General features: G+C 38.7%; 1 protein-coding gene across 3 annotated transcripts in view; it reads left to right on the forward strand.

The window, feature by feature from the left end:
• stxbp5a (syntaxin binding protein 5a (tomosyn)) overlaps positions 1-16,787 on the forward strand; it is a 102,154-nt gene that overhangs the window by 65,307 nt on the left and 20,060 nt on the right. For all 3 annotated transcript variants that reach the window (XM_055232353.1, XM_055232354.1, XM_055232355.1), the window contains exons 8-11: positions 8,799-8,922; positions 11,370-11,448; positions 11,820-11,974; positions 15,915-15,987. In XM_055232353.1, coding sequence (XP_055088328.1) covers positions 8,799-8,922; positions 11,370-11,448; positions 11,820-11,974; positions 15,915-15,987 — 431 coding nt within the window. The remainder of the gene's footprint in view (positions 1-8,798; positions 8,923-11,369; positions 11,449-11,819; positions 11,975-15,914; positions 15,988-16,787) is intronic.

Raw genomic sequence — 16,787 nt, forward strand, 5'->3', positions numbered from 1 at the left:
TCTGAGATACTCCGACTGAAGTTAAATGAAGAAGAATGCGCTTAATTGAACTAGATAGCGTCATGGTTGTGTCCATTTCACAATCTATCTGTGTGTTTAGTCTGTCGTTCATTGCTAAAGTGCATGGATACGTGAGTTATGGAGACTAAACTGGTTTTAGTGAATGAATTTGAGAATACATAGTTGTCCATATACATATTTACCATGCTTCACTGTTAGATGTGTTTCCTTTTGTGTAACTTGTATATAGCAGACATTGGGTGTATTTTTATGACCAGTGAAATCAGATAACTGGACTAATCAGATAACCCAATGCTAAGATCTGATTTTGGTGTGTGTTTAACTGTCAACTGCTCAAACAAAATCTGATTACCAAAACCGGGTGACATGTATTAGTCAGATTTTGAATAACTGTTGTATTTGGAAAACAAAGTATAATACATTTCAAAATAACTATTTCAGTCTTTTGGATAATGACCAGATTTTTGTGTACATGTAAACATAACCAGTGACCACTCACCTGCAATGCATTTAAGTGGAAAAATGGTTAAAAATGTTGCTATTGGTTACAAAGCATTCCATTATTTTTCAACACATTTGTTCACCTGAAAGAAATATGACCGAATATATGCAAATCAAAGGACAAACTATTCATTTTAAATTGATCTATCTGCATCGGGTAAATATTTTGCTAGTATAATACCTTCTAATAATGAAACCAATAAAAACTAAATAAAAGTAAACATTTATAATATACTTACCCTGCTGTTTCTATTCCTTTTGTTTTTTTATATCATATCCAGCAGCCATATTGGATCTGGCCCCATCCCTTTACATGATTTATTCCAGTTTATATCTGGTCTAGGCTGCCCAACCCTCCTCTGACATTTATTGCTGGGTCTGTAATGCACAATCTATTTAGTCCTTCTCCCACAATGCACACATTTACTGGCAATGTCATGACCTGCTGTATCCCATTCATAAAACTGTATTTGAATGACTAGGAGCACGCATACAGGCACGCAGTACAGTCTCTATGGTATTACATCCTAGCCTGTTGTAGATAATGCTACTCCTCCAATGTTGACGTTCACATCACTGGTTTTGGCATAGAGCTGTGATGAGAGCTTGCAGATAACCACAGTCACTACAAAGAAACAAGGTGGATTTGGTATGTATGTAGTTTAAGACTCGCTTCACTCTCCCTCCCCTACCAGATAAGCTAATATTCTTGCAGCACACCCATAGTATTAAAGAGTTGGATTGGATCACCAAAGGGAGCTCATCTTGTCTCTCCAAGCCCCGGCGGTCCCATCTCTCCTGGGGTGAGATTGTGTGGGCGAGCGATTGTAAGGAGGGTGGCTACAACCTTCCAAGTCGCTGTGCAGTGCGTAAAAGAATGTATGATACAATGGAGTTTTCACCTGAGAGAGTTGTCCTCAGGCTAAACATACAAAGGGTTTATGATCAGATTAACATGATTTCTATTCCCTGGAGCAGACTTTAGGTGGATTAGGTCATGTCCATGTGTTGAACTTTACAATGTTACTAGTCAAGTATTTTCCTTACATTTACAAAGTTGCATTACAAACATTGTATTAGAGTGCCCTACATTTTAGTCTTGACACAACATTACATGACCAATAAATTCTTGTTGTAATACTCAACACAAGAACTCCAAAACTATGCCACTGCTTACCCACAGCTTCCTCCGCACCATGTTTTCCATACAGGTCACCAGCCCAGTACTTAGCATCGGAAAAGCTTGTTTAGATATAACACTTCTCGAGAAGACACCTGGGTAACTTGGGCAGGTGACATGTCAACCATCCTTTTGTCCATTTGTCCATATTGGTGAAGCCACAGGGCATTCCCATAGATAAAGCATGTGGTTTTTTGACCCCTCCAACGTAGATTATTTCTGCCCATACTCATTTATGGAGCCTTGATTGACTAAAATATTACCTATTGAAAACTGTATGTTAAATACATTTACCCCAAGCTTCTCTGACAATCCCCTCATTACTTGTAGGAAATGAGTCCCATGTGTCATCATTAGCTGTACAACTGGGATTCCTCTCTGGCCGTATTAATAGGTTGATGGGGGAAACTGGAGTTCTAGGAAGAAACACGCCCTCACACGAGGAGAACATGCAAACCCACCCTAAAGCACTGCGTGGTTCTGGGAATCAAACTCTGGGCCTTCTTGATTTGAGACAAAAATGCTGTAGCTACTGCAGCACTTCAGCTGCCATTTGCAAAAGTCCAGTCGAAGCCATAATACATGACATTTACTCAACACTATACATTTGACATACTGTTGGGCAGGGGAACTTGATAGCTGTGAAAAATCTTTGTGAACTATATGTGTCCCGCTGCGAGCTTTCATTCAGTTGTGTTTGCCTAGAAGCTTGCTGTAGCAAATCAAAAGAAAGTGAACAAGACAGACTTTGCTTTATAACAAGCTTCCCAGTATAACAACATCAGATCCAGACAGAGGAATAAAGACATTTTTGGGATGATTTGTAACTCAAATTTGGGGGACTGAATGATATCTTTCACAGTATTTTTGTTATGCCACTGGCTATGTTTACATACACACCAACATCTGATCATGATCTGATTTCTGGAGTTAAGTTATTTCAAATCATTTAACAGCTATTTCTGACGTGAGTATTATTGCATCATCTGATTTGTGCTGGTCATGTGACTGTACCCACTGTCAATATTCCTAGCCTGAATAAGAACTCGCCATGACTTCTATTGACCACTCCAGTGTCTGCAAAATGAAAAAGTTTAACCTTATGACTAAGTTTACTCCAAAGTTCTTGCAAGCTTTTAAAAGAGCTGAGAGAACACCTTTGTATGTCTTGTCTATTCTTACCGGTAGCATCAGCACTATGGGTTTCCAGGGTGGCCAAAGCACATCCGTCAGCCCAACCTTAAGCTCTTGGCTGGGTAGGGCTCCACACCTCGGCCCTGGGTCCTGATGGATGGTTCAGATCACAGACAGAATCTTGTACCTCTCCTTTTTGCATTTTCTTGCTCGATGAAACGCGATAGATTTATAATTGTTGTGTCATTTCCCCGAAGCAGCCTATTATTCATGTGGCTACAGTTTTTCTAATATAGATCACGTTTTTCGCAATCTTGTCCAATGTCTGACCTATTAATCTCATGCTAATTAAGCTTTCTTTTTCTCAGCTTTGCCTTTTCTCTCTTGTGGTTGCAGCTGCAAATTATCTGGTTTGTAGCTAAATCTGAGGTCCTCCGGGACTAACCCTGGCTTGTAATCCTCCAGCTGGATTACCCAGTATTACTTTACACCTAAAGCCCTTATTAGATGCAAAATAATGTCAAGTAATCCTAAATGGGTATTGGCAAGAAAAAAGTTTGACATTTTTAAAAATAATTGTCACATAGTTTTACATTTATACACTCCTTTTTTTTCCCTACCTCAATTGGTCAATCAATGAACCACTCACCCATTCACCCACACATTCATGCAGTAGATTACACACAGATGAAAGCAAGGGGGTTATAAGAGTCTTGCTGAAGGACACCACAATGCTATGGACTGGTGGAAGTGGGGTTTTCACTTCCAACCTTCAGTGGCCAAACGCTCCCCCATGTCAGTATTTCTACAAGTACTGAACTTATAACTTGATGAAGCCCTCACACTGTGTTATATGTACATTTGTCTTTGTTGACCTGAATGTGAAGCACTTTGGTTAGCTGAAGCTGAAGGCTTGAACTCCTATCCTTTTACCCATTCAAGTCAATAGTAGACATATACTGCACTGTACACTTTCTGTGACACAAATCGGTCTGTAGTGGGCAGTATTGGGTTTGTCCTCAGACCTGTGGAGAACACACTGCTATATATATAAATATATGGCCGTTTGGCAGCAGCTCTGTAATATCCATTAGCGTAGAGCATCCTTCTTTATACAGTGGTCAGTCTCTGAGGGGCTGATCCATCAGGATAAAGGGAAATTACACGTCAGAACACTCACGTCATGACTCATTATGTGGAGATGGGTGATTCCACATACATTAGCTTTGCATTAAATACTAAGCTTATCGAGTGAAGGTTAAAAAGAAGGCAAGTGCATGAAGAAGACAGTAAAGTTGGATGGTATCTTTACCCCTCTTCCTAGAAATGTTCCTGCAGAGTTTACATCTAATTTTTACATCTAAAACATTGAATACGACGTAGGATTGTCAAAAGATCAGATACTATCCATCGATTTTCTTGGGGTTAGCAGTCTAAGGAGGGACTCCCAGAGTCTCTCACCGCAAACACTTCCTCCAGCTCCTCCAGTGGAACCCCAAGGCATTCCCAGGTCAGTCGAGAGACATAGTCCCTCCATATTGTCCTGGATTTTCCCTGGGGCCTCCTCCAGGTGCGACATGCCTAGAACACCTCCCCAAGGAGGCATTCAGGAGGCATCCGGAACAGATGCCAGAACCACCTCAGCTGACTCCTCTTGATGTGGAGCTACAGCTCAACTCCAAGCTCTTACCATGTGACTGAGCTCCTCACCTTATCTTTAATGGAGCTCCTAACCATCCTGCGGAGGAAACTAATTTTGACCGCTTTTATCCACAATCTTGTCCTTTCAATCATTACCCAAAGCTCATGACCATAGGTGATCCACCTGTCAATATCAGCTCCATCCTTCCCTAACTCATGAACAAAACCCTGAGATACTTGAACTCCTCCTTTTGAGGCCAGGACTCTCCTCCCACCTGGAGAGGGCAAGCCAACTTTTTCTGAAGGCCCTGGTTCACTGAAGCCATCAGGACAACATCATCTGCAAACAGCAGACATGAGATCCTGTAGTCCCCAAACCAGACCCCTCCAGCCCCTGACAGATCTGCAGATCTGATACTAATCAATACTAAAACTAGTATAAAAACTAAATAATAATAATAATAATAATAATAATAATAATAATAATAATAATAATACATTTTATTTGTTAGGCGCCTTTCAAGGCTCTCAAGGTCACTGTACATACATATGTAAACGATACAAATTGAAACAATGTAAAATGATTAAAAATACATTTAAAAACAAATATAGATTAAAACAAGTATAGATTAAAAGACAGAGCAGTTATGGTCAGAGTGGTCAGGGTGAGAAGGCCTTTCTAAACAGATGAAATGAATACTCATTTCATTAAGTATCTATATTAAAAAAGTTACATTCACAGGACAGAAAGGAACCTTTCCTGAATAGCTTTAGAATGAACAAACTTTGAAGAGTGAGGGACTACACAGATATAACACCACATGGCAAGAAAGTACTATTATTTAATGTTGAAAACCACATTCTGTTGTCTAAAGAGTGTTTTTCATCGTGGCATCAGAATCCGTATCAAGTTTATTTCTTAGTATCAAAATAGTTCATGACATTAATACCACATACTATACAATAACCAACATTTTTTTACATATTGTATGAATGATTTATGTGTAATGGTTTTCTTTCCCATACAAACCTGTCACTTTATCTAAATCATGTGGTCATTTGTGTGTGAATCCAGGCTGTACCTATTCCCCATGGTCCAATTTGTGAACGCTGACCTCATGTATCATATTAGTCTTTTTAATTGCTATTGTGTGAACTGATGATCATCATGTGCTTCAATTGTTTCTCATTTTCCAATTAGACTGACTGCATCATTAAGCCATTATCCCTAGTGAGGCTGTCATTTAGAACAGGACGTATCAATGTCTTTGTCATAACATCTGCACATTTTTCTTTACTCAAATGCAACACCATACAGTACCAAGTTGTGTCTCTCAGCCTCATCTTAAACACAGCACACATTATAATAAAATCTGGTAGGGCTGGAGACCTTGATTAATCGGTTGATGGTGTCTTAGCTGACCACATTTGCATTTGTCAACTAATTATTTTTATTTAGATGATAATGAACCACAACAGCAGAAAGGAGAAGTTACTTAGAGAGAGAGTTAACTGAAGATTTGGCATTTTTTTGGTATTTATATGTAAAAAAGCAGATTAAACTCATGATTTACAAGTTTAATCTGTCTTTATACAAACGCATTGTTTCCTATTACTTTTTTCCCTCATAAATAGTTGTTTTTGCATGAACTCTCATGCAGATGTAGTCTTGTGAGTGCAGTTTTGGGTCATAGAGATACGCAATAGTTTTGAGAGCTTTTTCCATGCCCCCTTTTTATTTGACTGATCAGCAGGACATGTCTAGTTGACTAAGACTTTCTTTAATCAGTTGCAACCCTAAAATCCGGTTTGTTTATCCCGCTTTTGTGTGAGGTGACTTAATGACCCTATGTATGGCAGCATGTCTATGCCCTCTAAAGGTCCCATTTGAGCACTATTTAAAAGTAACTTCATTATGTCTGCTTATGTTGAAGAATAGCACACCATGAGATGCTGACAGCGGCTCTCACTGACCCTTAAAACAAATAAGATGATGTATTCATGCTGTGTGCTGTTGTGTGCTGTTGTGTGCTCGCCTTATTAAAGCCTGAGTGCAGTCAGCACTTGTGTAATGGTGATACATTGCAGGTGTGTAGCATGTGATTAATGAAGAGGATAATGCATATAGGAGGGACATGGCAGTGGACATACAGGGCGTACAAACTAACTGTTATGAAGACTTTTCTCATGTCAGTGTAATCATCATGAGTTCTTTTATTAATTTAAGATGTAGTCATACCTGATTGTCAATGTCAGATCTTGGAAGCTAAGCGCGGTCGGCCCTGGTCAGTACTTGGGTGGGAGACCATTGGGAATCCCAGGTGCTACAGTTGGGCAACAGTCTCTCTAGTGGAGACTGTTGTTGCGTCCTTAGGCAAGATGCTTCACTCACATTACCTTGTATGAATCCAGTGTGTACTTGAGTGCTGTTGGTGGTCAAATAGGCCAATGGCACAGATTGGCAGCCTTACTTCAGTCAGTCTTATGAATAATGCACTGTCTTGAAAGGCTCTATTCAAATCCAATGCATTATTAATTGTTATTAAGCTACATCTAGCCTTAATTATGCTACATCTTTTAACCTACTGTATGTACTGGTTTTATTAGTTGTTGTTTTTTTATATGTATTGTATATAAATGTAATGATAAAGAGTACACTAACATTGCCACTGTAAAAGAACAGTTTGAAATGTAGAGGTTGAAAGGTCAAAGAAAATAAATTGATACTAGGATACAGTGAAAGTGATCTAATAATCCAATTGAATGTGCCTATTCTGGCAAGGACTGTTAAATCTATAAACACCCCAAAGTGCATGTCTCAAATGCAACATGTGTGAGGAGGTTTAGGAGCTGCAGTGACTGTCATCATATTTACTTAATGTCAAAACCATCCATTGGCTTTGCTTTGAAAAGGGCAACAATAAGCAAGGTTGGCCTTTTCCTGGCATTCTTGGGTCATTATGTGTTTGTGTTTTCAATAATTGCTTGTCAGTTGATAAATCACCAAGAGCAGATGCAGCAGAACTGTATGATTGAGAGAAATACACTGCGCTGATTCAACAGGTGATAAGATATGTCAGGCCATTTTGTTGTATGTTGTTTGCATCAACTGACAGTCCTGATGCACGTTTCATTTTCAACAAAGTGGACAGCAAAATCACAAAATTGGCATGATTTATGTTGTAACATATGTATGGCACTGGTGAATTTTGTTTATATACTGTCAAAAGCTGGCATACAATTTTTACTTTCAGATGATTCAGGTTATTAAATCTTACTGCATATTTCTTAGCACATTGATTATTTTTCCTAGACAGTTTTGAAGTAATTATTTTAACTGTAAGTTTGTTTTACAGCTTTAACAGGACAAAATGATGAATATAAAAGATGTCTCAAACTTTCACTTAATTATGAAATGATACATAATATATATATATTAAAAAAGACACATTGTGGTTGTGTCTGCTATATAGTTATAATCTATAACACCTGTGAATCATTATGTTATAATTTGCACATTTTAAAATTAAAAGTATTGATTTAAAACAACTTGAAAGAAACAGGTCCACTGACTTCTGCATTAGAAAACTGCGGTGTCCAATGGGAAGTGCCACAAACGTTATCACAACAAAGAGCCACAAGAATCTAGCGAGTCGTAGATGTTTTTTTTTTTTTTTCATTTGTACCAAAATGACTACACTGATTAAGAAAATAAAATTGGAAAACAAACTAAATAGAAAGCAGTGGACTTGTGCCGATGGCGGTGAAAACAGGGGGTCAAACATCTACAAATCACCCCAAATACAACTTCAGGTGTGTAAGTGGTGAGAGGAAATATAACACGGTTGAAAGGTCTGATAAGTTGATTGATAGATCTGTTTGAAAAGACAATAATTTAATAAATGAAATGGAAATAAATATAGAACTCTAAAACTAATGAATGGCTATCTTTGTGACATTATACATAAATTATAATAAATGCATACAAAAATAAATAGATGGATGGATAGATAAAAATAAATTAAAAAGAGAATTGCCAAATCGTGAAAGTTTCTAGAAAGTACATCGACACCTTTCCAACTGCTCCACCTGTTCCCGTTCAGTATCACTCACATTTGTGCCGGGGGGGATTCTCCAGTCAAAGGCCAGACTTTGTTATCACACGTGGGCCATCTGCTCACTGCTGTCACGGAGCTTTAACCCACATACGAGCTGCTGACGTGAGGCTGCTGAAGTGGAACTCTCCAGAGCAGGAGATGGTGGCACATGATGGCGTGTGCAGTGCTGATGCTGACCTGTGTTTGTGTGTGTGGTTTCCTAGGCGATCCACTCTGTCGCCTGGCACCATGAGGGCAAACAGTTCATCTGCAGTCACTCAGACGGGACCCTGACCATATGGAACGTGAGAGGCCAGGGCAAGCCCATCCAGACAATCACGCCGCATGGTAAGAGGGCAGGCTTCTTAACTAGTCTTTTCTGAAATACGGTCCTACAGATATTGTAAAGACTATTATTGATGGATTTACTTGTTCTAAAGAGTGAACATTGTCAACACTGTGTTCATCTTTATAGTTGCAAATCAGAAGAAAAATTGGGTGCGTTTAACTTGCACGATCATCACATAAAACTGGGACTTATTTGGGACTAAACTCTGAAGTAAACCAGGAGTAGACCAGGGCTAGACCAGGGGTAGACCAGGAGTAGACCGAGACTAGACCGGAACTAGACCGGGAGTAGACCAGGACTAGGCCAGGACAAGACCAGGACTAGATCAGGAGTAGAACAAGACCAAACCAAATCTACATTAGGACTCAACTGGTCCTAAATCAGGACAAAACTAAGACAAGTGTGAACGCACCCACAGAATGTCCAAAGACCGAGCCAGGTTAGGCAGATGTGTTATGGGATAATGACAGAAAGCGGGCAAGCCACACGCCTATGTACTCTGAGGTATAATCATTCTATCAGTACAATTATTTATTTATAATATTTTGGACTAATACATTGGACAAAGTTGGACTTGGGTTTCAAATACATAAAGTGGAAACCAATTTCGAAACTTTATAGTCTCAGTTATAGATGTACTTCTTCATTATTACATATACGGTCATTATTATTTTCATTTCAGTATGTAAATCTGAGGAGTAAAATCATTTCTTATTCTGTTAGAGTTGGATTGATGAAGGGGCCACACTCTGAAAATGGCTGACTAAAGCAAATAAAATACATTTTTGTGGGAAAGTTGAGAAACCAGTTTAATGTACTTTTTAAAATTTCTTTATAAATGAAGATATTGTGAGTCATTTTCCTCCTCTTCAGTATATAACCTGCCTATTGTCTTAACCTACCCATACATAACTCCTACAGAACCTTTTGTGTCATGTGACCTTGGACTCACTGCAGTGCCCCCCTCCCTCGTCCTCCTCTGCCCCCTCACTGTTCCTTCATTTCAATCGTGGGATTATTGTCAACTCAATTATGTCTGCGTGTTTGCCCTCCTCTGCGTCGCATACATTAGCATTAGCCACTCTATTTACTTAATTCACTGGCCAGAGTCTGTTCTTTTTGAAGATGTATTTTTTAAACAATCTCACGTACCCAGCGCACACCTACTCACCCACGCACTACTTTGATTGTCCATTTGGATGAAAGGCTGAGGAATAACTGCCCAACCAATGACCAGCAAGACTAGGAATACATAACAAGCGAGCTTTGTAATATACTCTGGTCCTTGTGTACATTTTTGCATAGAGGATTTCGCCACACTGGGCTTTTTAATTAGTTGTTTCTCCCGCTGCTATGTGTATAATTAGTTTGTGTTTAATGAACAATTATGTAAATTCTTTCGACAGGTTTAAGTTAAGCTTTGCGACTCATTTTAATTGCCTTTTTCGATATTTGTTTTTGAATGTTTGAGACCTCCTGCTAATATATTGCAAGATTTAAAGTGGGACAAAGTGGACACTGTTTTTTGAAGCTAAAACCATGGCAACACATCTGCCAAAATGAAACTATGGAACTATTTTGTAGACAATTTATCACCTGGAAACCTGCTATAAACTGTGGTTCTTCCAGTTCGGACTACCTTATGTTATTTTTTTATTTTGCTTCACCATGTCGAAAGCGAAAGTAAAATCTATCATAGCTTCAATGTGTTTACTTCCGCCGTGAAGAGCTAATGATTGACGCAGTTCATAGCAGTTCGTGTCTGAAAAACACACGCGCAACGTAAATGAGACAATAATAGTAATATTACGTAACACTGATATAGCGCTTTTCATGACACCGAAGACTCAAGATGCTTCACACAGTTCAAGGCACACAAACCACAAATGAAAAAAGGAGAAGCAGTTTTTTGAAGGCAGATTTTGCTTAACTATGTCTGCCAAAGTCTGGTTCGATGTATGTTGGACATTTTCATTAGCAATCATGCAGGGAAGAATGATGGAGGGGAGAGACATATGTTTGTTTTTTTTTATTTACATTTTACATTTTGCCCTGATGTATTTGCATCTTGATTGTAGTTTAATTTCAGCCTTATGCCGTTATAAATGCACAGGGAGGCCTACAGGTAGATGGATGTGCAGATATCTTTGACACGGCCCTCCCTGATGCGACCTGGATAGATGGCTCCACTAAATCATCCTTGATCCTCTCACCTCTTTTGCATGGCCCTGTCCCACATCAGTCTTCTCTTGATAAATAGTCCACCACTATTATTACTTCTCAATGCTGCATCTTATACAGTAGTGCGAGTACTGAGAAGGGGGGATGGAGAGGGATGATGAAGGTGATGAAGGGAGGGCTGGGGTAAAAGATAGAGAGAAGTGGTGACGAAGAACAATGAGGTGAAGTGACAATTTAATGGGACTTGTGCTTTGGTGTATTTCAGGAAAACAGCCCAAGGACGGGAAGAAGCCAGAGCCTTGTAAACCCATTCTCAAAGTGGAGTACAAAACCACCAGGAATGGGTATGTGTCCAGTCATCACGCCATCCTTATTGTGTATCTGTATACTCTGTTATAGTTATGATATGTATTGTTGCAGCACTGATAGCAGCAGTGATAATAGTTATTTTCTTTTACTAAATTACAAATAAATTGTGCCTAAAAATAGAAAGTAAAAGTTAAATAGTTGTAGTGGAGATGATAGTTGGTGGTGGATTGTAGTATTTTTAATAGTGTTGATAGAAGAAAGCTTTAGTGGTTTTGACAAAAAATACAGCAGATATTTTTAAAGCAAATATCATTGGCTCTGAGCTATAGACTATTAATATTCTAGTTTAGACAGTTGTGTGTCTGATGGCTAAATGTATAGCTGTAATGTATGTGTTTGTTCCCAGGGAGCCCTTTATAATCCTGTCTGGAGGCCTGTCCTTCGACACAGTGGGCCGTCTGCCCTGTTTGACTGTGATGCACGGGAAGAGCACTGCTGTGTTAGAGATGGACTACCCTATAGTCGACTTCCTCACTCTGTGTGAGACCCCATACCCCAATGGTATGTATTATGCATATGTGTTCTGTGTATCTGTGCAGTGTCATTCATGAATGCTAATCTGACAATGTTAGGGGTAGACACTATATATAAAAGGCAAACAAGCAAACAAACCAACAAACCCCTATTACATCAGTGTTGTATATAGTTTATCATTTCACAAAAACTGATTTCAAATTATTGGAGCAACATACCTGAAAACAACTGACAATATATAACCAGAATAATAGTAACGCCGTCTTTGACCTTTTATTTGCCCTGAAACGTACTTATACCAGATACAGTCTTTACAAATAAAACAGATCATTATAACAAGTCATATTGTTTAGTCTCTGCTCTTTCTCTTATCATCATTCAGTATGTTTTTATTAGCAGTAGTATGCCTGAGCCATTCCATTTTGTTTCTTACATTTTAAACATTGTCTCAACATTTTGCATCCCTTTACCTCGCTTAAACCTGAGTTTCCATATTTCTGTTTGCAGACATTATAATCACACACCCAAACCTTTTCTGATTTTAATTACGCAGCATTGCTTGGCTGCCGCGTGATTCTTTTATAAATATGAAATTTCCCAAGGGGCGTGGATTGTAGTGCCGTTTCATTATTCAAAACACTGAATATTACATTTTCAGATCTTTATACACAACAATGGGTTTCCTCCAAATTGAAAGCAGGATCTTATTTGTGCATAGCTGAGTAAACAGTTGCAACAGGAGAATAAACCTGGATTGTATGGTAAATTATGGCATAGATTGTGGTGTGTATGTAATCCACTGTGTCAGATCTAACACAGTGTTATCTCCGCTTCAACCGGGATTAGGACGTTATGCAACAATGATGACTTCATTATGTCACTGCCAACCTGATGTCATCACCCACCGATTTCATCTGATCGTGGACAAAACTGTGGCCTGGATTTACATAATGCATGTCTGATTAAAAGAAGCTGGGATTGTTTGCTTGCTCCGACGCAGGCATTGATGGATGAAGTTAAATGAACTGTTATTTAGTGTCCATGAATATACTGCAAGTGAGCGAATGTGTTTAGATAGTCAATGGTTGTATGTTTATAGGAATGTAGAGAAGAGGATTGTACTTTTTACAACAGTATAGATATCTCAAATTTGTTTCTTGGTACATAAAAAAGAATATACACACTTTTTGTTGAATTAAACTGGAGCGGAGCTTAAATACATAAGCTCCGCCCACAACCACATTTCAAATAGTGCTGCTAAACTGGACAGTACATGGATGACTAAAGAAAAGACTTGACACTGGTTTATAGTCCAGTGTCAAGCTTCTACGGAGCTAATCTGGGTCCAGGTGCATCGGTGTAACCCAAACTGTTTCATTTGCATTAATTATTTGTTTTTTTCTAATTTACTGTGACAAGAAAAAATCATATTATCCTCATATGCAAACATTTCTGTGTCAAACCTAGCCATTCAAAGCAGTTTTTAATCATTTGTCTGTATAGTTGTTGTGGATCAACCATTCACAGCCCTTGCATTCGGCAGAAACTCATAATCACTTTTTGGTCGAGGTGCATGTTCACAGCGCAGCAAACACCACAATCTTTCTGTTTGGCTGTTGGGTGCATCAGGGAGCTGTGTGATTGGTTTAACAGGTATTCACACTTTAATCTCCTCCCCTGCAGCTATGTGTTTGTAATCAGAAACACCTGTCTGTAATCAGGGCAGTCTCTAGTGATGTCACCATCTACAAGTGTCTGGAAACCGCACACACTCAGTCTTGTCTGTTTTTGAGCACAGAGCTGCACTAAAATTGCCCAAAAATGACTTGGAACAGTAGATGATGCTATTAAAATGCCATATGCACGGTTCAAAAGTGGATTTAGTGTTTAGTTCCACTTTAAAATAATGCTTTAATCCGTAAAGCTAACAAAATATGTTAGCATGAATTAGAAATCCAAAACACCAAATATCGGTTTATCTCTACCATAAATATCTAAAACAACATTCAGTTTAACTTAAACAAATATCTGCTGATGCCAACCATATGCAAAAACAGTTTGTAAGGATGTGTATTTCTGTGGAGTGCGTCAGTCCTGTAGATGCATCTTTCATAATTCATTCAACATAATTTCAATCAGAAATTCAGCCTTATATTAACACAAATAGAAGGCTCTTTTCTTTCATACATTTGTTATCCTTCACACGCTTTCACTTTTGCTCTCTAAAGCACAGCTCTACATGACTGACGGTCGAACTGTCAGCAGTGGGCACAGTGAGACCAGGTTGTGCAACAGTCCACCACAGTCTGAGTCACATGGAGCTAGCACCGGGGAGCTAACTAGCGGCAGGGAGCTAACAGGAGTGGGACGGTCAGATGTTTAGTGACACAAGCTGTCTCCTCAGCACTGTGGAGCTGTGACTATGTCCTACTGCTTCACTGGACTCTTACATGAGCTGTTATCTGGGACACTGGACATGCAGACTGTGGGCAGGCCAATGGTCATGTTAAGTGATGTGACATTCGAGAATGAGCCGGCTCTTTTGAACGGTTCTTAACATGAACAGTTGGATCCAGAGCTCGTTTTTTAGAAGAGGCGAGTCTTTTTCTTTCGAATTTGTATGCATTTTTATACTGATTAACACTGAACCGACACAAGAATCAGCAGAGAAGCAGAGCAGGCGACACGAGCGAGAGATTGTGTGCAAAAAACATATCTCCCACTCTCGGCTTGAAACATTTTAAACAAATATAAGCCTTGGTCGTTTTTCTCTGTGGTTAGTTTGTAGTTAAATGAGTTCTCACATTGGCTTCTGTCATATAAATAAATGATAAAAGAGCCAGTTTTTTGAATGAACAGATGCACAAGATTCAGATCCCATAAAAGAGCTGAGAGTCCCATCACTCGTCATATTTTTAAAAAATCTCATAGATTCATACCATTTTAAGAACAGTTAAGTAACAGTTTATAATTAAGAATGAATGAATACTAATACAGTTGCACGTAGATTTCATTAAAGGAACAGTGTCTAAGAACATGCCCTATTTTTGTCCACAGATCAAATGTCGCTCTTAGTGGTAACAGTTGTACTTCTGATTTATTCGTAGTTACAAAAACATTACACATGATGTCACATTTATCTGCTATAATTTGGTGCTTGAGATAATTATCCAATCAGAAAGCAAAACCTAAAATGCCTCACTCTGATGCAACACACTGCAGCCAATCATGAATCAGTGCTAGTGCGGCCTCTGCAGCTGTGTGAGTGAATTCTGGAGGTTTGGCGCTTTCACATGAGTCCTGTACATGTACTGAGAATAAGGAAAAACTTTTATGTGTTCTCAATATGCAGGTTAAGGCACAGTTTCAGTATATTTTTAAAACTGTAATAGTGCAAGCCACATACTGTTCCTTTAATTTAGAAGCATCAGTAACGTCAAATATTACATTGAACTTTGCATAGTATTATTAACTTTGATATACTTCTCATCTTTAAATCTGGCTCTAACTTTGTCAAATTATTAACAAAACGTTATGGAAATGTATAAATTGAAACATACCGTATATTAAATAGAAACCGCTAATTCAATTCTCTGTACCAATGTTGTTTACAAACACTTTTCTTGTATTCTTGCTCTAAATTTTAATGTTTTTATCGCGTGTAGTCCAGAATCTATTAGCGGTGGAATCTATCAGTGTTGGAACTATTCTCGGAGCAAATCAGATTTCTCCAAATATTTAATCAAAGCTGTACCCTGCAGTTATAAATCATAGGAAGGATAAATGAAAGCATTAGCCCCCCTTGCCCTTACTCTTGAGGGCACAGATATGATAATAGCATTTCCCATAGAAAACGTGTGGAATTCCTCCCCTGTGGTTTGTAGATTTCCAAAGATTTCTCTTCTAAGTAATTACCATGTTCTATAGTGCAAGTGCAGCGTGATGAATGACTTGCTGTGCCTTGCAGATTTTCAAGAACCTTACGCGGTGGTGGTCCTCTTAGAAAAGGATTTAGTGGTGATCGACCTTGCACAAAACGGGTGAGTGTGACCTCTTACTCAATATTTTATCATAACATTTGTGCACACAGCTTGCATTTGGTCGTTTTAATCCATAGTTTTGATTTACGGGTGGGTTTTGTCTTTATTCTGGATAATCTGGTGGTATTTTTCTAATCCATCTATGAGCTAAAATGTGCCTGTAAAAATGTCTTGGTTAAGGTTCAAGTATCAGACAAAATGAATATGTGGTAAAATCTTAGGGTTGGGGTACTTAAGTTATTGTAAATGTACTTTTTTTTTGAGAATTTTAAATATGTACTTTTATGTGTAAATTAGTGTAATTCTTCTTGCCATGTAACTGTAATCAGCTACACTTAAATCATAGGAGTTACTAAGTACTGTACAATTGTCCCAGTATACAGCAGTCGTTATTTGCAGTACTATTTCCACCACAAAAGACATACAAACATATTTTATATACCATTGTTTAAAATATTGTGCTGCCAACTGGTCAAATTTTTGCAGTTTTTGATCACGAATTTGCATTTTTCCAAAACAATATTTATTGCCCACCATTATTTTGACGTGAGCCTGAGTCGTGGGGGTAGCAGTCTCAAGTGGGGACTTCTAGACTTCCCACACCCCAGACACTTCCTCCAGCTCCTCCATTGGAACCCCAAGGCGTTCCCAGACCAGCTTGTACCTCCTTTCGATCATTATCAAAAGCTCATGACCATAGGTGAGGGTAGGGACGTAGATTGACCGGGAAATCGAGAGCTTTGCCTTTTGACTCACCTCTTTCTTTACCACAATAGCCTGATGCAGCACCCAACGGCACA

Source organism: Periophthalmus magnuspinnatus, chromosome 24 (genome assembly GCF_009829125.3).
Source record: "Periophthalmus magnuspinnatus isolate fPerMag1 chromosome 24, fPerMag1.2.pri, whole genome shotgun sequence".
Classification (NCBI taxonomy): domain Eukaryota; kingdom Metazoa; phylum Chordata; class Actinopteri; order Gobiiformes; family Gobiidae; genus Periophthalmus; species Periophthalmus magnuspinnatus.